Source organism: Camelus dromedarius, chromosome X, assembly GCF_036321535.1.
Source record: "Camelus dromedarius isolate mCamDro1 chromosome X, mCamDro1.pat, whole genome shotgun sequence".
NCBI lineage: Eukaryota > Metazoa > Chordata > Mammalia > Artiodactyla > Camelidae > Camelus > Camelus dromedarius.
The window spans coordinates 108,677,348-108,700,089 of record NC_087472.1 but is presented as its reverse complement, the minus strand read 5'-3'; the positions used below and the strand labels follow the sequence as shown (position 1 = coordinate 108,700,089).

Here is a 22,742-nt window from a genome sequence, read left to right as displayed (position 1 = left end):
TAGCATGTTTCATGGAAACTACATCTAATAGACTTACTTATTTTTACAGGGGTTTTTGGTGGTAGTGGTGGTGGTGGTGTAGAGGTAACTAGGTTTATTTACTTATTTATTTTAATGGAGGTGCTGGGGATTGAACCCAGGACCTCCTGCATGCTAATCACACTCTACCGCTGACCTATACCCTCCCTCAGATTTATTTGTGTGTGTATATATATGTGTGTACACATACACACACACAGACCTACATGAATATACAGGTATGAAATATATGTAATAGGCTTAGTAAATGGCAGTCTTCAGAGAAACATTATTTGGACCTTGAACTGATACGTTCTTCCTCTGTATCAGCTGGGTTAACGGACACAACCCCACATACGATGGACAGGAGTTTAAAAAGAGCGCAGCTTGAAGACCGCAGTGCTAGTGTTGGCGGGAAAGGACAGATTGGGAGAACCAGCACTGAGTGACCGGCGTTTCGTCTTAAATGCCCCCGAGGGAGCCAGACCACCAAAGCGCACGGACCAGCTACAGAGGCCAGGTCCACTCTAACAGCCAGTGTTACTGCCGGGTTTGTAGGGACAGGTTATCTCGCAGGCAAAATGCCAGGCAGCCCCGGAGGAGCCAGCCATGATGAACGCGAGGCTCGGGTGCCTCCGCGGGGAAGGCCGGGAGGGCGGGGACGCGCACGAGCAGCGGCTATGGGACGAGTGCGGGCTCGGCGCCGGTGGGCGCGGAGCTGCGCCTTCGCGGGGACGCGCGCACTCACTGGACCCACGCGGTCGGAGCTCCTGCGCACCAGCAGCGCCGCCCGGTTGTCCGCCGGCGCATTTGCAGGGGGCCCGGGGGCTCCGCCGCCCGCCCGCCCGCCCGGGCGAGGGCTCTTACCTTCAGACAGCATGCTCAGGGCCTCGTCGGAGGTGTGCCCGCCGCCCGCTCGCACCACTTTCGTGCGCACGGGGCCTCCCCGGGGCTCGCGGGAGCCCCCCGGGGACGGCTGGGGCCGCTCGGCGGCCGAGGTGGTCACCGACTCCCACTTGATCTCCTTCCTGGGAGCCTGGAAATCCAGGCTGCACCCTTTCCAGCCGTAGAAGGCCAGGGACAAGAGGAACCCTTGGGCTGGATTCAGGATCCCCTGCGAGGGGGACAAAGAGACGGGGAGGGTCAGCGCAGGGAGGTGGGAGGCAGGGCATCGGGTGCGCGCAGGGAGGTGCCTGAGGTCCGTGGGGCTCCGCGCGGGGTTGGGGCCCACTGGCTGGAGTGCGGCGAGACAAAGATCGCCTGGAGGTGCTGGGCCTCCAAAGGCGCCTGAAAATGGGGGGGGGGGGGGGGGGAGGAGGGACTGGAGTTGGCAGCAGGCCCACCAGGGAGGGAAGGGAGAGTTGCACGGGGCCACCGAACCAGCGCCGTCTGCGCCTCTGCCAGGGAGGCTGCGCTGTCCTGCAGAGACCCGGGCCGGCCACCTCGTGCTCCCAGGGCGGACCGTCATGTCACAAAGGCTCCAGAGGCCAACAGTGAGTTGAGGGAACCTTCCTCCCGCTCCGTGTGGTCTTGCACAGGAAGTGAACCAAAGGAACCACAGGACAAGGACGGGGGCAGTTAACGCTGTCTGATCTCAGAGTCCCCGTGAATCAGATTTCCCAGACCCTGATGCAGTGTAAATACGAATTCTGTGTGGGGAAGGGTGGCCTCCCCAGTGGCAGCTGACATAGGGACTTTCCTATTGGAAACGCAGGACAGTGAAAAGACGGCGTCATCTACCCGTGGTCTTTCCACTTCATTAGCATTTTGTGTATTTCTACCCAACATTTTTTCACATATGTGTTATTAGGTAGTTGCCATTAGTATAGGTTTTCAATCCTGAATTTTTCACTTAATGCTAGAGATTTCATTATTGTCATTTTTCACATCTGCATAACATTCTATCAGTATCAAAGACCATAATTTACTTAGCCATTCTTGTTTTTTTAAAGACTTGGGTTGTCTATAATGCTTTATGATTATGGATAGTAAGGATTATCTTCATTCCTATGGTTTCTTCAGTCTGAAATATTTTTTTCAAGATAAATTCACTGATATTTTGAGTCCAAGGTGTGATACACTTGCCAAATTGATTGACCAGAGTCATACCCACTTTATAGCAACCCCACACTGAATGAATCAAGCTAGCCTGGGGACCAAGGCCAGAGATAGGCAGCCCAGGAACCTGTTCAACTCACTACATATTTAAGTAACAGATACATCATACTTCTGAGTGGCTTTTATTCCTTCTGGTTGTTTTTTTTTTCCAAGAAGAAAATTTTAAATCAAGATTGACCTACCATAATGAACCACGTGGTCTTGGCTGCATTCCTGACCTGTTTCAAAGAGCCTCCATTGATATCTGGTTGCATTTCAAGATAGAATAAAAGGCTTTCATTGATGATATTTGACAACCAACTGTTAGAAAGAAAATGGCCGAGAGGTGAAAAGAACTTGCATCAGAATTTGGGGGGGGGGGCGATCATAATTAGGTTTGTTTATTTATTTGTTTGTTTACTTCTTTAATGGAGGGACTGGGGATTGAACCCAGGACCTCCTGCATGCTAGTCTACCACTGAGCTACACCCTCCCCCACAGAATTCATTTCTAATGCTAGGGGTCAGGAACATGTCTACCAAGATCTAAAAGTCCTGGAAGGGTGACTGCTTCAGCAGGAAGGGGGAACCAGCATGCCAAGAATTTAGTGTAAGAGATGCCATTCCTGTCCATCTAAAGCAGAGACGGACAAATCCTCCCGATGGTAACGCACAACGTGACATCCGGGGTAAGGTTCCAGCGCATACCCAATAACCCAGAATTCACTATTTGTTTGAAGAGCAACCTGACGTTTTGATGAAGGCCAAAACAAATCTTACCTTGACATTCTAAGTTCGAATGTTTTGAGGTTATTGCCGGGAGGCCAGGGAAGTTTGAAATGGCAAGCTTGGTGTATTTTTAGAGGGAGGTAACTTATGTCTCTTCTGGGAGGATATTCAAACCGACCTCCTCACATCAGGTTAATTAGTAACACTACAAAGGCGCGCCCTGTCCGGCAAAGCATCGCTTCACCGCAGCAAAGTGTTTTCTGATTCCAGTGTATTTTGCACTGGTCTCTGCCCAACGCATCCACCTGAAACACTGGGTCAGAACAGCAGTGGGGGAGGAGAGCGTAGGAGAGGAAGGTTGCTCCCTGCCCTTCTTGACCGGGCAGTGAGTCATCACACCAAGGCCGTGCCCCTGCCCTCCTAGCTCATCAGACACAGGAATTGGTGTCAAGACTGATGCAAATGGGTGGATTTACAAGGCACGATGGAGCACTGATCTCAAAGTGCACCCAGCAAGGGACAAAACACCGCATGCGTATGGCTGGGATGTATCAAAACTAAACCCAGGACTTCTTGTTCTAAGGGCTTCTTCCTCCAATTTGAGTCGATCTGAATATCTCTCCAGGAGTGCACGATTGTAGACTTGCCTTCCTGTCTGGCATGCACTTCCTCCAAGGGCACCTAGCAGTTTCAAAGATTTCCTTTCCAAAGACTCTTCCCTTTGGAACTTTCAGCTCACACTCAGGAAAGCAAATGACAAGTGGTTTGCATATCCCTTCCCAGGGACAGTTTAAAAAAAAAAAAAGAAGAAGAAGAAGAAGAAAAAAGATTACCAAATAATGAAAACCAGCATGATTTTGAAAAACCGGGTCTTGATCACCGCTCCCATCCGTCTCTCGCTCTCTGTGTAGATGCCTTGTCTTCCTTTCAGCAAGGAGGCCACTGTGAAAAGAGGGGGACTACACGTGAGGCTCCTTACCTACCCCCCCACAGGCAGAGCCAGGAGAGCCTGAAGCCCCGCCGGACACGCCATGCCTTCCTCACAGCTTCTGCCTGGGAGTTCTCAGAGCCTCGAGGGGATAGACATTTTTTAAATGTTTACTTTGAAATCACTTTAGATTTACATAAGATTTGCAAAGATAGTACAGAGAGTTCCTGTCTACCTACACCCAGCTTCACCCCAAAGGTAGCATCTTACACAACCACAGTCAGCCTGATCGCCATGAAGAAATTAGCACTGCTACCATACTAGCAATTAAACTCCAGATTTTACCAGGATGATACTAGTACAGGGACTGTATAAATATGTGTGCGTGTATATATACATATATACATGTACATATATATACATACACATATAAACGCATATGTATATTTTGTGTGTGTGGTGTGTATATATATATTTTTTTTTTCGGTGGGAGAGGGAGATAATTAGGTCTGTTTATTTATTTATGTATTTTTTTAATGGAGGTACTAGGGATTGAACCAGGGCCTCATGCATGCTAAGCACACACTCTCCCACTGAGATATACCCTCCCTCTGGGAATCATATTTTTAATGCTTTAGATTTTTCCTTATAAAAATAACGCAAGCTTGCTTTTTCTAAATGTTGAAAAGATTTAGCATTTCTCCTTGTAAAGAAGTTGGAAAATATAAAACAGTTTAGAAAAGAATGAATGGTCTATGGTCTACCCAGAGACAACCAGCGTCAGCATCTTAGTGTATTTCTTTCCAGTCTTTTTTCTGTAAGTCGTTTTTATTTGTTTGATGCAATCGAATCAGCAACTTTGTTTTTTTAAAAAAGCTATGTTTTTTAATTGAAGTATAGATTATTTACAATGTTGTGTTCGTTTCTGGCATACAGAATAGTGATTCACTTATACATACGTTTATTCTTTTTCATATTCTTTTTCATTATAGGTTATTACAAGATACTGAAGTTAGTTTCCTGTGCTATATGGTAAGTTCTTATTGTTTATCCATTTTATATATAGTGGTGTGTGTCTGCTAATCCCAAACTTCTAGTTTATAGGTTTCCCCTTTGGTAAGCTAAATTTGTTGTCTATGTCTGTGACTCTTTCTGTTTTGTAAGTAAGTTTGTGCCAATAATTTAGATTCCACATGTGCATGATATCATATGATATTTGTCTTTCTCTGACTTCACATAGTATGATAATCTCAAGGTCCATCCATGTTGCTGCAAATTGTATGATTTCATTCTAAAAAAAGCTACCTTCAATACACTAGTGTTTAATGTGATATGAAAAGAGTGACCCAGAGACCCACAGGGATCTCCCACCCCTTGACGCTGTGGTCCAGTACTTGACATGTTCTAAAGTCCTACAGTCAACAGCTGACCCTCAAGCGACCGTTCTGTTAGGGTATGTTTCCCTCCATCCTTCTGCACGTGGGGGAGCCACACAGCTTGAGGGGGGTGGAGACCTGCTCCAGGCCACACTTCCCTGAGGATGGGGTGGGGGGTGCAGTGCAGCCCCCTGCCTCAGCCAGGTCTGTCAGGGGCCTTCGCAGACTCACAGCCTCCCTCTTCTGTAGTTCTTACAGCTTCGTCTGACTCACTTCCTGTGTGCTCCTTCCTGTTCACTGCCCCACCAGGGAAAGACACTGGCCCACACGTCACAGGAGAAACCAGGCTCCCACGACGCCTTGGCCCACAGCCAGACCTCCCCCTGGGCTGCCCTTTCTTCTGCTCCCCTCACCTCTGCAGTTTCCCAAGGCACCTCTGGGGCCTCCGGGCAGGCCACGGCACAGCCAGGATGAGCCCAGGTGGAAGTGGAAAGTACGGTGGTCCTGGCTTCGCACTATCAGATGCTGACAAAGAATCTGTACCGCCCACGACTCAGTAGCGTTGCTCGCTTTCACTTACTGAACCTACTCACTTGCCCCAGCTGTACACTGCGGATGTCTCTGGAGGATGACGAATGAGGTCAACGGTCCCAGATAACTGTCTGAGCCCAAGGGCTGGGGCCTTTCCCGTGGCATCGCGACCCGAGGGCTTTCCCGTTATTGCCCTGCAGTCACTGTCTCCTGGAACAGGATGGGGCTGGCCTGTCATTTACCTGCAGTCACTGTCTTCCGGAACAGGATGGGGTTGGCCACGAGGACGAGCAGCAGCGGCAGGTACATGGTGACGTAGTGGGGGATGGCATGCTCCAGGCCCCTCTCACACCTGAGCAAGGGAAGCCAAGTCATTCTCAAAAACAAAGCTCAGCCTGAACTACTCCGACTTACCGGGAAGCGGAGAGAAGAGGGAGATGCTCAGATGGACACTGACTCTGCCCAGCGGAAATCTGACTCATCTCTCACGTCTGTGGACCAGCAATAAATTGGAGAAGAATAGAGGGAATCAATCACAGTTCTGTCTGTCTCGTAAACAGGGGAGATTTTAAAGGTCCCTGCTGGGAAAAGCTAGAGAGAGGAAAAGACTCTGAGAGGGTGGCTTCCGCATACTGGGTCTCTTCAAAGAAAAAACACAATTCAAGGAAGACGAAGGCACTCAGTGAACTAGTTAGGTTTGGAGCACTTATGATGGGCTAAGCCTGGCCGATGTCATGGAGAAGACCCAACGTCTGTCCTTGACCTACGGAAAATACGCATGCTTCCTATTTCAAAGGACATTGTGCTCATGGTGATGGGTAATCACTTGGGTGGTTCTGTTCAGAGAGATTTCTGTGGATGGGCCATGGGACTTTGTCACTGTAGGACGTGGTAGAGAGCCACACCCAGGGGTGTTAACTGTCAGCGCACAAACGCATCATCTACAGGAAAATGAAGAGAGAATCCAAAGCAAAGGGGAAAGAGGATGCTCGGGCCCAAACCAAGACTGAGGGGGAAAAGCAGAGGCGGGAACAGCCCCCGTGGCCACGGAAGGTGATAAAAATTCAAGCACTCCTGTTTGAATACACCTGGACTGCTCAAACCAGTAGGGGAAACCTGGCGGAGAATGCAGAAGAGAGGGTAAGGAAAACGCAGTGCCCATCTCTTATGGCCTGAGGGTTACACTACCACCTGTGATGCAGCGGGCTTTCCACCAGGCGTTCTCATCTGCAGCTGTGGAAGTGCAATGTGGTCTGGAAGGACTCAAGGGGAGACAGGGGAACAAAGGAAGAAAAGATGACATTCAGAGGCAGGGAAGCAAAGGACACGTCAGTGAGGGCGGGAGCCTAGGGCAAGCGAGGGCTCCGGGTGGTGGGCTAAGAGGATGAGGATTAAGGTGCTTCCCGGGGGCAGCATCACCAAGGCCGTGGGGGGCCCTGGCGCTCCTGGGAGCCTGCAACCATGGCTCCCTTGTGCCCAGGTGCAGCGTCCCATGGCGGGGGGGTGAGTGGTAACAATCCCCTTTCCGATTAAGTGCATTCCTCTGTTACATCTGCTAACTCTACACCTGTCCTTTTAAGGTTCCTGGAGAGAGCAGGCTGTTTGGACCTGTGAGGAGTCACTGTTGACAAGGCAACACCAGTGTGGAGACGTCCCAGGGAGCAGCTACAAGAAATCAAAACATAAGGGAGAGACACGGTCTACACCACAGGTCAGCAAACTTTTTCTGTAAAGGAACAGATGGTAGATAGTTTAGGCTTTAGAGTCCTCATTGCCTCTGTCAGAACGACTCAATGTGTGAGGGCAGCCGTACCCAGCACACACACAAATGGGCACGGCTGTGTGCCAATAAAACTTTATTTACAAAAGCAGGCAGGGGGCCGGATCTGCCTGAGGGCCGTGCTATGCTGATCCTTGGTCTGCAGTGCCCTAAAATCACAGACTAGAGACAGTGTGCAACCTGTTTTTCAGTTTTCCAGTGAAAACTGGAGCATATAACCTTGGAGGGGCCCAGAGGCTTTACCAATAAGTTCATGGATGGGATTTTCAACCTGAAGAAATGCCTGAGACAATTTCAAAGGCCACGTCTCCCAGCAACCGTGTTCAGAAGAGCACAGGATGGAGAAGTGAGAACGCACAGCCAGCAGACGCTTAAGATGAGCTCTCTCAGAGCCACCCTTGGATTCTTCCAGCATCTCGAACTCGTCCTTAGGCTGTTCGAGTCACCTGCTGCTGCAGAGGAAGCTGGCTGGAAGAATGAAAGATTACGAGTGGGCGCCAGGAAGCGGCGTCACTCCGGAGGGGGTCTCGCCTGGAGCCTGGCGCGCGCGCGCGCGCAGAGAAGAGGCCCCGCGCCCCGGGCGCTGCGGGCGCCCTGTGGCACCGGCACCGGCACCGACCCGCACGCACGGGACACGCGCAGCAGCGCAGTCAGCGCGGGTCTCGCCTGCGCGGATCCCTGCGCACAGCCTCGCGCGGCCCCGCACAACGGCCACAAGGCGCCCGCTCGGGGTCGGCGCCCGGGCCTTTCCTGCGGGAGGACGCGCGGGCGGGAGTCGGGTGGGCGGGCTCGCGGGGGCGGCTTACCTGGCGACGGAAGGGTGGTAGAGCATCAGCGCCCCCTCCACGCACAGCAGCGCGGCCAGGCCCCAGGCCATCAGGTGGTACAGCAGGACGGTGCTGTCGGGAGAGGGCCGCAGCTCCAGCCGCCGAAGTGCGGGCCCACCCCGCGCCGCGCGGGAGCCGGGAACCGCACACTGCAAACCCTCGGCAAACCGCTGCCTTGTTTTGCCTCTTGAGTTTGTTTGCTTTTAATCGAGGTGAAATTCGTGGATCATAAAACTAGCCATTTTTCCCCCAATCATAAAGGACAGTCAAATGTGCTCACACGTGTTCAAGAAATCAATCATCTGTTATAAAAAGTAGTTCATTTGTGTCCCCTTTTCTCTTTTTTAAGATTCTACATATAAACAATAAAACTAGGCATTTTAAAGTGAACCGCTCAGTGGCATTTAGGACATCCACAGTGTTAGGCATCCAGCACCTCTCTCCAGTTCCAGAACATTGTCATCACCCCCAAAAGGAGACTGGGCACCCATCAAGCAGTCTTTCCCGTTACTCCTCTCTCAGCCTCTGGGAACCACTAATCTGCAGTCCGTCTCTATGGCTTCGCCTATTCTGCACATTTCCTCCGAATGGAGTCCTGCTCTTGGTGGCCTTTTGCATCTGGCTTCTTTCACTGAACCTAAGGCTTTCCCGATGGGGAGGAGCGAGGCACAGGTACCTCATGATTCCTCCTCAGTGCCCAGCTCCCCTGGTAAGCAAGGAGCTCCTGGCTCCAATCCTTCCCGAAGTCACCTCTGTACCCAGTATGCAAGTGTCTCAGTGCTCAGTCCAAACCAGGAAGAAGGTCTCTAAGAACTGGGTGGTTACTCCATGTTCCAGGAGAGCAGGGGGGTTTCCTATGGGGCCTCCCCTCTCCCCACCTACCCCTCTACTCCCTGCAGAGTTAACATCTCCATCATGGATGTCTGCACTCCCACACGCCCCACCCCGCAAGGATTAGGAGCAGTCAGCCTGGCAGGTGGGGCCAGGAAGACAGATGCTGGGACCACGTGCAGGGCTCTGGCCCTTCAGACACAGCGGTCAGTCTGCCTCTTCTGTACAACAAGACGGGGATCAGGCTCCTTCAGAGGTGCCTGCGGTCACTCAAAGCTCTGCCGGACACCTGGGTGCAACCCCAACTCAGCAGGATTTTACCCCTGAAGATCAGCTGCATGGACCGAGGGATTAGTCAGAGCTCTGGGCGAAGGACCCCTCTCCAAGGAGACAAGAGAGTAAAGAGAGGCAGCTCATGAGGAGGGAGCTCCAGGGAGGAGAAAGCTTTACAGCCGGCTCTGTGGGCGGCCCCAAGGAGCAGCTCTGTGTTCTGCCCCCCCCATCATCTCTGGGTCCGAGCAGCCCTCCCTGCCCCTCCAGGTATGAGAGCACACAGGGCTGTCTTGCCCAGAAGGCAGAGGCTTTGCAGGACACTCAGAAAACCCAGGAGCAGCTTCCTGCAGAGGCTGAAAGGGTGTGGGAGGGTGTGGAAGGGTGCGGAATCCCTGCATTCCAGACTGCAAGCCTGGGCTGGATAGAGCCCGTGGCCTCGTCTCCTGAGGTGGGAGAGCACGGCCAAGGTCATGGCCAGGCCAGCCCAGCGTCCGGCTCCACAAAGCCTGGGCCTCAGTCTTCCCAGCGCTGGAAACTTGCCGTGGCGCTTGTCCTTGGGAGGCGCCTGGATGTTTTGCATCCTTGGACATTTGCGTCCTGTTTGATGGGTGGGTCCTTGGAAGCCTGGCATCCTGTAGTGTTGGCACATCCCCAACATCTGCCTACCCTAACACTGAGCTCCAAGATGAATCCAGACACTCCCCTGGGTGTGAGCAGGGCTTCCTGATTGCCTGTCCTGGCTTCTCAGAGCTCTGTCTGTCCTCTGGGTCCAGACAGCTGTCAGACTGTCCTGTCCAACCCCAGTGTCCCCTGGATGGAAGTAAATCATACATCCTCCTATGACAGCAGGAAGCATACTCTTCTGCTTCCTTTCAGTGCTGCAGGGTTCCTCATCTTTGCAACTAAATGGTGGTCCATGACACCTCTGTGCCATAGCTCCGATCCCCCCAAACTGAGTAAGGGAACCATCATACTTGCACTCGGCTTCAGGGACAAGGTCTTCTCATGCTGCTCGCTGCCTACCCAAAGTCATTCTCCCTTTTTTCCTAAGTGACATAACCTGGATGCCATGCACAACAGCAGCATGCTTGGCGAATCAACTCTACTTCCTGCCTCCCCCTACAGCGAAGTGTGGCCATGAAACTAAGTTCTGGCCAATAATACAAAAATGTAATTGCTGTGTGAAACTCCCAGGAAGGCTGCTTAAAAGAGAGCTGGCTCAAGGGAAAACAGGCCCCTTTTGTATTGCCCCATTCCTCCTTCCTGCTGTCTGGAATGCAGATTTGATGACTGGAGCTCCAGCAGCTATAATGGTTCATGACACCTTGAGGATGGAAGACACATAATAGGATGGTGCAGCAGAAAGAGAGATGGAGCTTGGGTCCCTGATGTCCATCAGAAGAGCCCTAGGTTGCCTACCTCTGGCCTCCTTTAGCATGAAAGAGAAACTCCTATCTTAAGTCACTATTATTTTATGTGTTTTACATAGGCGAAACTAATTCTCACTGGTACACCTGTTTGGCTGCCTTTGACCCTGACTATCTTCCCTAGAAAATTTTCACAACCAGGTGAGTGACAGGGCAGGGATTCGAACCCACCAAGGCCAAGGCACCAACCGCTGTGGAGTTCCTCCCTGGCAGCCACCGCACCTCCTGCATTCTTGGGCATAAAGTATCAATACATATTTCCAAGAATTTTTATCCCCAAATCTTTAGATGCCGTCACAAATGTTTACATTCATGTCAATTCTTTTTCAAGATTTGTCCAGTTCTAAATATTTAATCTATTGAGTTACTTGTTTTCAGGGTTTTAACATCCTTGATATTTCAGTTCTGCCTCCTGCCTTTTATAAAAATGAGCTGCGACAGATGTTCCTCAGCAGAGGGGCTGGCTGAAAGGTTCTGATGGGCTATGCCTGTCATACAGAAACTAAGACATTCTGGAGCACTCAGAGGTCTCTCCAACCTTCCCTCAGGCAACAAACCGGGTCAGAAGCCAGGCTTGCTTCCTCTGAATACCTCAGTCCAGCGGATCTCCGGATCACCAGATAGGCGTCAACCGCATAGCAAAACAGCCACCAGAAGCAAGCACTGTACAGCAGCTGGATCCACATCTGTAACCGGGGGGGAGGGGGCATCAAAGCTCCTGGAGTCAGGCTCCCGACTACCCCCACCATGAAATGAGCTGGCAGACGCCCACTTCCTCTGACGTCAAGAGGCAGCACATGATAGCCCTCCGGAGACACGTGGACCGTCTTGGAAACCAGGGTGGGGTGTCGCCAGGGACGGGCGTGTGCGTTTGTCCCCGGCCTGCTCAGCTGGACTGGTCCAGCGCACTCTCCCTGTGGTACCCTTGTAGGCAGGAAGGTAAGGACTCAGATGTGTGGCATGACCTCAAGGCTCACGGGGTCTTTGAATGAGAAGCTCTTTTGCCGAGAACAAAGGAGGATGGGCAGGAAGGACCTTCCCAGAAGGGGAAGGCAGGGGCTCCGGATGTTAGAGACGGAACAAGACTTATACTGGGACGGATATTCCACCGGGATGCAGCTGGGAAGCAACGAGAGGGAGAGACGCTGACAATGCTGCCACAGACGGTGGGGTCAGTGCAGCATTCAGTGCCCTCTGAGGTCACTCACTGAAGCACTGACTTTGCAGACAGAGCAATATGTCCATCAAACAGATGTATTTAAATATATCCTTTGTTAAAGTAAAATACATCCAATAAATCAATAACATTCTTTTTTCTTTTTCTTTCTTGGCCAGCTGGTTTTGATTGTGGCTGGATCTAAGGTAAGGATTGCATGTGTGTTTAAGGACGGGGGCACACTAACACAGCAGTTCTCATACCTGAGTGTGCGTCAGAGCCCCTGGAGGGTTTGTTAAATCACAGGTGCCCACCCCCCTCCGATTCCTGGTCAGGGGGTGGGGATGGGGAGCTCGGAGCATCTGTGTTTCTAAACTGCAGTGGGTTGGTGGCAGGGTGGGGACCACACTTTGAGGACACAGCCTGGCAGGAGCAAAGGGCAGTGGAGAGATGAGGGGAGGCACACTTACTGCACTCCCCACACAGAAGGCGGTGGGCCACATGTCAGTCCCATTCACAGCTGAGATGTCCACGAAGCTCGGGAATCCTAACCACACCGTGGACCGGACTATGATACCTAAGGGAGAATCAGGTAATTCTTTGAATGTGGTTCCATTTCAAATCTAAAGCTGACTTGCTGCTCTGTAAAAAGGATGGATGGATGGGTGGATAGGAAGGAGAGAGAAAGAAGTGAGGTAGGGAGCAAGGAAATAAACACACACATTGGTGTGTGCAGACAGACAGAAAAAACAAGACTCAGAAAATAACTATTATGGTAATGGAGCAATCCCAGGCACTCTGATTTCAACTGAAACCAGCATTAGCCCTAACTTTTTTTGTTCGTTTACTTGGCACTAAGAAATGATTATGTCAATAACAATCTGTATTTCTCGTCCAAGTGAAATATTCCTCACATAAAAAAGAACTGAAAAAGCACAATTCTGAAGTTTAAACAGTTCTTTCATTCTTTAAAAAAACACATTTAAGATTTTCACAAATTAGCTCTGGATAATTTGATTTTGACCTTTATGAATTGTGAGTTCTCCTGGCTATTTGACCCAAATATCGAATTCTCCTCTAAACAGTACACACACTTTCGGTCCATATGAGGGGTCTCTGCTGGGTAAGGTGATACCCGCTGTTTAAGCGCACACTCTGTGGCGTGCTGCTTTTCTTCGGCACAGTGAGTGATTGGTCGTTTTCAGGATACAGCACTGATGTGAGCTCAAGAAATACCGAATTTTTTTTTTTTTTATTTCTAAGTGAGGTGATGGATGTTAACTAAATTTATTGTGGTCATCATTTCAGGATAAACGTAAAACAAGTCATGATGCTGTCTGTCTTCAACTTACACAGTGCTGTGAGTCAGTTACAGCCCAGTGAAACCGAAAAAAAACAAAACAAAAAACAACAAGACCCACGCCCTAAGAGGTAGGCATCCGTATTTCTTATTTTCCAGTGAGGAGTCTGGTCACCAGGCCTCCCCTGACTCCGGCTTCTGCTCCTTTGCCCACAATGCCGTCCTCCCTTCTAAAGGCCGGAGGACATCCAGGTATTATTTCACTGGCCCTCAAAAGATCTTTGGGTACATCTCTACTTCCAGATATTCAAGTGACAGAAATTAAATTACTGTGAAGGTGCGTTTCCAAACTGCTTTTTAGCAGAATCAGGAAGAAACCAGTTTTCTATGGAATTGTCATGCCCCAAATTGATTTTAGCCCTAATAGGAAGGCACTATTGTGTCCTGTCTCACTCAAGTCTGAGACAGTGAGCAGAGGTTCCACAGCATTTACCTGAAGTCATGAGTCCTCAGTGCCTCCAATCGCACGAGCTGGAGCGGGAGAACCAGGCCCTGGGACACACAGCCACCAGTGCCCAGACATCTGCCCCCCCGGGGGGGGGAGGTAAAAGCTGCCGCCACCCCTCAGGGCGTGGAGGTGGAGGGCACTGCAAATGCCACCAGCAGTGGAACAAACCAACTGTAAATTAGCATTTGTGAGACAACTGAACATATGCCAATGATATTAAGGAGTTGGTTTTCATTATTTTAAGATGCTAATGACACTGCCGTGATATATATATTTTTAAAATTCTTATCTTCTTCACTCATATGTATCTGTATGGATGAAAGGATATAAACTCTGGGATTTGCTTCAAATTAATCCAGTGGAGACTGGGATGAGGGGATGGGATGTAGATGAAACTGGGTACAAGGGACACATCATATGGTCTCTACATTTGTAGATGTTGGAAATTTTCCAAAATAAAAAGTTATAATGCTCAGCAATATGGAGCTTAGAGGCCTATAAAAACATGCCACGCTAGAGGTGAAAGCAGGGGTCAGCCAAGCTTCTGTCAAGGGCCAGAGAGAAAATATTTCAGGCTTTATGAGCCATACTTTCCCTGTTCAACACACCCCCCTGCCCTCGTAGGGCAGAGTTGGCCGAGACGACACACAAGCGCAGGGCCTGGCTGTGTTCCCATGAAACTGCACTTACGGACGCTGGCATTTAAATGTCATGGAATATCTCCATGTCAGGAAACAGTCTTTTTCTTTAGATTTTTAAGAAACACTTTAAAACTTAAAAACAGTCTTAGTTCATGCGCCATAGAAAAGAGGCAGCAGGCAGTATTTGGCCTAAACTGCAGTTTGCCTGCCTGTGGAATAAAACTCAAACTTGCATGGATGGATGGATGGATGGATACACAGATGGTAGATGATGGATAGATAAAATTTTATTAAATATATTTTATATATTATATATACTTATATATTTATTTATATATATAATATAGATTTATTATATATATATAAAGGAGATACAGATATAGACGTATATAAAGTTTTCTTCCTGATTCTGCTCACATTGGAAATGATGTGTGTGTGTGTGTGTGTGTGTGTGTGTGTGTGTGTGTGTGTGTGTACACAGAATAAGAACTGCTAGTCTCTCACTGGTGTAACAATTAAGGATGCATTCTGTTTTCTGGGTTTTCCTTAACAGCGCTGTCTAGTTTCCCTGGTAAGCTTGCAGTAACACATTAAGTTGGTTTAGAAAAGGAAGAAAAAAAAAAGGGGGTCCCCTGAGCCACCTTTTACCGACCATCCAGCTTGCAGAGTCCCCTGAGTCCCCTGGCCGCCCCGTCCGGTCCCTGGGGAGCCGCCTCCGGCTCAGTCGTCCCGCCTCGCGGGCCGCGCGTCCCCCCGCGCCGGGGCCGGGTCCCAGCCGCGCACTCCTCCGCGCCCCCGGCAGGTAGCAGCCCCGGGCCGCGCGCCCTCGCCCGGGCTCGGGGCGGGTGCCCACCCGCCGGCCGCGCGCCCTTACCCAGGCAGCCGAGCACGTCGCAGGCGATGGCCGCGCGCAGGATGCGGACGGAGGCGGGGGCGCGGGCCGCGGCCGGCGGGGAGGCCGAGAGGACCCCGGGGCCCGCGGGCCGGCGCCCGGGCAGCAGCTGCAGGAGGCCGAGCGCCAGGCGGAGCGCGCCGCTGCCCAGGCACAGCGCGTGGAAGGCCCGCGGCTGGAAGCTCAGCACGAGCTGCGTGGCGGCGTCCCGCGTTGGGCAGCAGAAGGTCCCCAGGCGCGGGGAGGCCATGGCCCGGGCTCGGGGACGCGGCTCGGGTCTGCCGGGACCCCGCCGGCCCGCCTGGGTCATGTGCTTGCTGGGCGCGCCGGGGGATGGGGGCGTCATGTGCCCTGGGCCTCCCCATCCCCGCCCCAGCCCCCCGCGCTGGCAGAAAAGGCGCCGGGCGGGGTGGGGGCTGTGCGCCTCCGCGAACGCCGCGAGGCCTCACGAGGGTGATGCTTGGTCAGGAGGGGGGGACGTGGCGAGAGGAGGCGGAGGGCCGAGGGGGAGGAGGGCGCCAGGTGGGAGAAGTCCGCTCGCTCTCTGCCCTTGCACGCAGCCTAACCGGGGCTTAAATCTCCGGAATCCAGAGCGCCCAGTCCTACCACCTCGTCTTAACGGATTTTACCAGGCAGCGCGCCTCGGGCCAGATCTTCCCCGTTTGGGATTCCTACATTCCTAATTTTGATTCGTTACAGACTCATAAACAGTGGCTGCTGTGACTGGCATTAAGGCAGTGCTTTTCTTTACGGTCCCTCTTCCCCACGGAAACAATCCCACAGCGCTAGGATTTTCCTTTTAAAACCAACACGTAAATCTTAAAGAAAAGAGGAACTGCTTTGCCTAACCCGGCGCGCGCGCGCGCGCACGCGCACACACATTTTATACCTTTCAGGTGTAGGGTTGTTTTGGGCGTTGTAAATTAGCTTTCAAGAGTAATTCTGTTTAGAAAAAAAGTTCAAGTTTATTCAGATTTTCTTAACTGCTTCAGTTTTTCTATGAATTTCATTATACGTTGAAAACCACACTTTATTCTATATGCATGCAAATTTCAAAATGGTATCAGTACTAAAGATAATATACTGAGTAAAGTTTTTCTGAAAAAAGCTCTTCAAGGTTGAAAATCAAAGAGCCCCCTCTAGGTTATGGCTTTACTAACCAAAGCTTTATTTTTAAAAAAGAAAAATCCCGGCTCCATCATATTTATCATCAATAAACCAAAGAGGCGCATTTGCAGCCCACCCTTTGGCCTCTCCCCTCAGTAAATGCGCCCCTCTCTAGGTTTTTCCCAACCAACCAAAGGTAAGGCATCCCTACTGTTTCCCTCCCCTTCTCATAGTAAGCATGCAGACACTTCTAGCTCATCTGCATTTCCACCACCAGCTTTGCAATTTTTAAAATTTTTTATTTTTTTAATGGAGGTACTGGGGATTGAACCCAGGACCTCATGAGCTATATATACACCATCCCTCCAGCTTTGCAATTTTAAGTAAGGCAGAGTTTGGGCTCAGCTCCTAAGCCTTCTTCCTCGAAAATCACAGGACTGGGCTTCCTGTTGGGACCCATACACGGAAGGCAGCCAGATGGAAGCAGCGCCTTGAACAAAGAGCTGCAGACGCCGCCGCTGCAAAAAGATCCGGCAGGCATGCCTGTAAGTAGGGGCAGCTGCTTGGATAGACGTCACACCGGCATTGTCAAAACCTTAACCGCCCTCGGTGTTACACACTTGCTTGTAAAGACAGTAGAAAACATCGATGAACTGCTCCCCAAATGCTAATTTGTCCGTCCTTTCGAAAGCATATATCTTGCAATCTGCTTTGAAATAGTTCATCTACTCCTTCATTGGCTCTTGGAAAGCAGAAGTGGCTTCTGGAGGTCAGTGGGTGGGATGTGCTTTAAAAGATAAAAATGAAAAGGAGCATCTGTTCGTTTACTGTAATGCCAAGGGTTCGGGTGGCCAGTCTGCGTAGGAATGTCACTGCATTTCAATCTCTGTTTCATGCCCAAGCTACACATACCCCAGCTCTCTGCTTTTCCACGGGCCAGCCTGCAGGCTCTGAAGGACTCAGGTGCCAGTGTTCAAGAGACAGGCTCCAGGGGGATCAGCGGTCAGCATTAGCTTGGGGAGGAAATTGTTACAAATGACGATTCCTGGGCCATCAGTTCAGATGTTATGCTACAGATGGGTCTCAGAGCAAACTTGCAGAAGGACAGAAAAGATTGCATTTATTAACTGTCATTAAAGTAAAACAGCTTGAAACCAGTATGAGAAATAACACTGAGATGACAGAATTTTTTGTGACAGTGCAGTTACAGTATGCAAAAAAGTAAACAGGTAAAGTGCACACACACACACACTCACATGCACACTTGGAGGTGGGAACATTTGGAAGGACTGCGGATGAGAAAAATACACAGTGACTGCCGAGCCAGGGTCAGGGGAGCACGGGCATTGAGGTATGTGTGCAGTAACGCTCGGGGCCTTTAAGTCTATGAAGTTCAGTTTTGCATCCACCCTCGGCCCTCCTTGCTCCCAGTCTAGCACCTAGATTCCATGTTGTGTTTTCGCAGTCTGGGCCACCAGGACTTTAGTGCCCTGGAAATGCCCCATCGCCCACAAATCACAATTAGCCTGCCAGTCCCACCTGAGCAGCTCTCCCTGAGAAGATTCAGATTCAGATTCAGATTCAGGAAGTTTGGGGTGGGGCCTGAGACTGCATTTCTAGCAAGCTCCCAGGAGATGCAGATTATGCTGGTCAATGCTTTTTTTTTTTTTTTTCAATTAAAAAAATTGCAGTTTGGTCAGTTTACAATCTGTCAATTTCTGGTGTACAGCATAATGTTTCAGTCATGCATGTACATATGTATATTCCTTTTCATATTCTTTTCATTATAGGGTTACTATAAGACACTGAATATAGTTCCCTGTGCTATACAGAAGAAACTTGCTGTTTATCTATTTCTTATACAGTAGTGTGTATCTGCAAATCTCGAGCTCCCAATTTATCCCTTCTCACCCCTTCCCCCCCATAACCGTGAGTTTGTTTTCTATGTCTGTGAGTTTGTTTCTGTTTTGTAAATAAGTTCATTAGTGTCGTTTTTTAGATTCCACATATGAGTGATATCATATAGTATTTTTCTTTCTCTGTCTGGCTTACTTCACTTAGAATGACAATCCCTAGGTCCATCCAGGTTGCTGCAAATGCCATTATTTCATTCTTTTTTATGGCTGAGTAGTATTCCATTGTGTGTGTGTGTGTGTGTGTGTGTGTGTGTGTATACACACCACACCTTCTTTATCCAGTCATTTGTTGATGGACATTTAGGTTGCTTCCATGTCTTGGCTATTGTAAATAATGCTGCTATAACCATTGGGGCACATGTATCTTTTTAAATTAGAGTTTCCTCCAGATATATGCCCAGGAGTGGGATTGCTAGATCATAGGGTAAGTCAATTTTTAGTTTTTTAAGGAATCTCCACACTGTTTTCCATAGTGGCTGCACCAAACTACATTCCCACCAGCAATGCAGGAGGGTTCCCTTTACTCCACACCCTCTCCAGCATTTATCTTTTGTGAACTTTTGAATGATGGTCATTCTGACTGGTATGAAGTGATACCTCATTGTAGATATGATTTGCATTTCTCTGCTAACATGAGCATTTTTTCATGTGCCTATTGGCCATTTGCACATCTTCATTAGAGAAATACTTGTTGAGGTCTTCTCCCCATATTTGGATTGAGTTGTTTGTTTTTTTGTTATTAAGTTGTATGAGCTGTTTGTATATTCTGGAAATTAAGCCCTTGTCAGTCGCATCATTTGCAAATATTTTCTCCCAGTCCGTAGGGTGTCTCTTTGTTTTGTTTATAGTTTCCATTGCTGTGCAAAAGCTTATGAGTTTACTTAGGTCCCATTTACATACTTTTGCTTTTATTTCTATTGCTTTGTTCCTACTTTGAACAGCAAAGGTGGTAGAACTTGTATCTCAACCTGAAAAAGAAAGGGACATCCAGGCCATGCTGAAACTTGGGGAGGGATTAATTCAAAAGAGATGCAGAGAAGATGATCAGCATCCCAAGAGCCACTCTAAGAGCAAATGATGAGACGCAGGGCTGGAGGAGGGGTGAGGAGGGGTGAGCAATGTCTCCCTCTAGGTCTGGAGGCCCTGGTGAGTGACAGATGTTTGGGACTCACTTGGTTGGTTGTTTTTTTGTGCCCCACCCCCCAGGGACTAACCTGGTTGTTTTTTGCTTTTGTGTTTTGTTTTTTGGTTTTTTTAATGGAGGTGCTGGGGATTGAACCAGGACCTTGTGCATGCTAAGCATGAGCTCTACTACTGAGCTGTACCCTCCCCCACCAGGGACTTACTTGGGACAGAAGTCAGGATGCTGGGAAGAAAAGGAAGCAAATGGAAGAGGAAGAGGCCAGATAAGGACTCGGGGAGAGACAACAAAAGCGACATTGTGTTGAGAGAGAGAGAATGTTCTGGCAATCTTCTCAGGTTGAAAATTAGAGTTCACCCTGGCCTAGACAAAAGAAGAGGCAAGGGCTGTGACAAACTCCTACTGAATGTCTTTTCGCACTGGGGAGCATCTTGGTACCCTCCAACTAACCTATGGAATCGCAGACAGTCCCACCTGATTATACACTGTTTTAGAAGACATATCCTGTATGATGACATTTGGTCCCTGCAACAAAAAAGGAGAAAAAGGTTTTGTGCTGAATGAAAATTTCCAGCACCCAAAAAAGGAATGTAGTGATTTTGAAACCCAGTGCTCAGCCATGTATTTGAGGTCAATGGACAAACATTCAAAGCCAATTAAAAGCAGACTCTTTTACATACATCTGCTGTCTTGTAGCGGCTCTAAAAGTGTACACACACATATTTTGTAAGTTGTGGTTCTCTGCATCTGCCTGACTGTCTCTTCAATTTGGGGGACAATGGCTTGTGCTGTGACCTCACTTCCCTGACGGATCTAAGAAGAATTGTTGACTTTTCAGCTTCTTCCACTTTTTACTTGTTAGGATGAAGTGGTGAGTGCTAACTCCTGACATGCCAGACTAGAAATCACACTTTATTTTCTCACAGTTACGGTGGCTCGGGAGTCCAGGCACCCTTTGGCTGAGTCTCCCATCGCAGGGTCTCTCAATGGCTGCAGTTAAGATGTTGACCAGGGCTGGGTCTCATCTGAGGGTGTGAGTGAGGAAGGATTCACTTCTAAACTTAGACGTTTATTGGTGAGTTTCCGTTCTTCACAGGCTATTGGCCAGAGGCCACCTTGCGTTCCTTGCCACCTGGTCCTCCCCACAGGGCAGCTTACAGCATACGGCTCAGTTCATTAAAGCCAGCAGGAAGGATTCTGCTGCAAAGACAGACGTCCCAATCTTTGTAACCTAATCACTGGACTGGTAACTCATCACCTTTGCCGCATCCTTTTGGTTAGAGGCGAGTCACAGGTCCTGCCCACAAGCAGTGGAAGGGGATACACAGAGAGAGAACTCCAGCAGGTGGGGCTCATGGAGGACGCATCTTAGGGTCTGTCCACCACAGCTGCTCTCAAGGTTGTGTGCTGGGGCGAGGGAGCTGCAGTGTCCACCCCTGTCCGTCAGCCAGGAAGGGCTGCCTCTGGGGTGGGCACTTAAACTCCCAGGCACGTCTGGCCCCCCAGGCTTCCTGAGATCACTGGCGTAGTGAGTTCCTGCCACCTGAGGTGGTCCCAGGCTGCATGTTGGGGGTGAGTGAGTATGTTAATGGGGTGCAAGGCTGACACGGCTGGAGTACAGAAAACATCTGCTGTCCTCTCTTTTCAGAATTGAATTTGCTGGGTTTTACCCTGTGGAGTGGACAGAACTACTCCAGGTTAGTTACAGGGCTTTAAGAGGATAAAACGTTTTGCTGTGGCTTGTATCTTGGCATTGGGCCCCGTTTCTGTCCCCTGGAGAATTCAGCAGCTCTGCAAATATTTCACATGATGAATGGGGTTTGAACCGGGGCTTAGAACCCCGAGAGTCTGATTTGTGGTTTTTGTCGGGGATCGACCTCCCCGAACAAAACACGAGAGTCTTGGCTTCTGAAGGAATCTCGTCCTCTCCTCTGAAGAAGCAACAGAAACTGATGGGTTGAAAAATAATGCGGAAAAGTACGACTTCATCTCTGCAGTGGTCAGAGAGTGAGTCTGTCAGCTATGTGGTCTCAGCCTGGGAAGAGGTGAGACCAGAAGAGGGAAGGAGAGGGCGGGGTTTGTGTTCTGAGAAGAAGGAGGAAACTAAATTAATCTGAATATTATTACCCCACTGCCTTCCATGCGTTGGCAGCATTAGATACTTGAAGTCATGCTTAATACTCCCATCCACCCATCTTTTTATCTCTAGTTTATGCATAAGGGACCAGAAGAGGCGAGGAAACTTGTCCAGGGTCACGGAGGTGGCAGAGAGAATCAAACCCAGGAGGATTACACTGTAAGCGCCGGAGGGGAACTGGGGGCTCATTTCCCTGTCAACGTGTCTACAACCTGGTCAGACCGAGGAAAGCACTTTCGCCACACACCACCTGGAAGCAACACTTTTGAGAAGCTGGAGGCAGCAAGTTGAATTTGATGCCATCCTTGCTCTTTCAAGGAAGTGAGTGAGTGTGTATGTGGGGGGCGGGGTGAGGCGAACAGATGGACAGGCATGTATACATGTTACGTGTTTCAAGCTTTGTTTACATATTATGTTTCTTTTTGTGCACACTATACTAATACAGTGAAATGGAATGATTATTTCTGGGCAGGCTGTATCCTCTGGAGTCCCCACGCATACCAGACTGTCCAGTCTCAGATACCTCACAAAAAGGACTAAATCCACTCGTTAACCACAGACTTCGGTTGATTTTGAAGTGACTGCTTCATGGGTACTTCAGGGGCCCTGAGCAGGGAACAGGAAATCCACAGTAACCTCAAGGGCTTGGCTTGCGGTGAGAACTACCACGTGGCGGTGCGTAACACAAGCTGGCGTGCAGCTGGCCGTGCGCACCACAGAAATGTTTGTCTGGTACACGCACCAGACGACAGCTCAGTATCAGAGGGACTGAAAGGCACTCACGGAGAAAGTGTGGGTCCTTCATTCCTGGGGAGGGGGGACCTGATGGTTTAAACATGATAGCTCTTCCCCCCAAGTCTTTGAGTCTGCATTGCTCATGGTTGAACGTCTCGAGTAAACCCGGTCCACAGCCCCAATCTCTCAAACCTGTGACAGTTCTTTAGTCTATGACACGGATCAGGCAACTTATTAAGAGGCTCCATATTTTAGCCTTTGCAAGCCTCACAGTCTGTTGCGATCACCCAGCACTGCTGTGGGGGTCCCAGAGCAGCCACAGGCAGAAGGTAAACAGATGGGTGTGGCGTTGTACCAATAAAGCTTTATTTACAAAACCAGACAGCTGGCCCC

General features: G+C 49.7%; 1 protein-coding gene and 1 long non-coding RNA gene across 2 annotated transcripts in view; one reads left to right on the top strand and one right to left on the bottom strand.

Annotated features, from left to right (window-relative positions):
- LOC105104255 (G-protein coupled receptor 143) overlaps positions 1-15,659 on the bottom strand; it is a 24,507-nt gene extending 8,848 nt beyond the window's left edge. The window contains exons 1-8 of the mRNA XM_064482594.1: positions 15,296-15,659; positions 12,443-12,549; positions 11,408-11,502; positions 8,265-8,357; positions 5,921-6,030; positions 3,677-3,785; positions 2,319-2,436; positions 886-1,132 (exon numbers count right to left, since the gene is read on the bottom strand). Of these exons, the coding sequence (XP_064338664.1) occupies positions 886-1,132; positions 2,319-2,436; positions 3,677-3,785; positions 5,921-6,030; positions 8,265-8,357; positions 11,408-11,502; positions 12,443-12,549; positions 15,296-15,659 (1,243 nt within the window). The remainder of the gene's footprint in view (positions 1-885; positions 1,133-2,318; positions 2,437-3,676; positions 3,786-5,920; positions 6,031-8,264; positions 8,358-11,407; positions 11,503-12,442; positions 12,550-15,295) is intronic.
- LOC116150832 (uncharacterized) lies at positions 4,750-22,742 on the top strand. Its single transcript, XR_004134632.2, has 7 exons — positions 4,750-4,803; positions 5,457-6,818; positions 7,259-7,389; positions 12,152-12,564; positions 13,281-13,403; positions 21,687-21,935; positions 22,087-22,742. It is a non-coding gene; the product is annotated as an uncharacterized LOC116150832 (long non-coding RNA).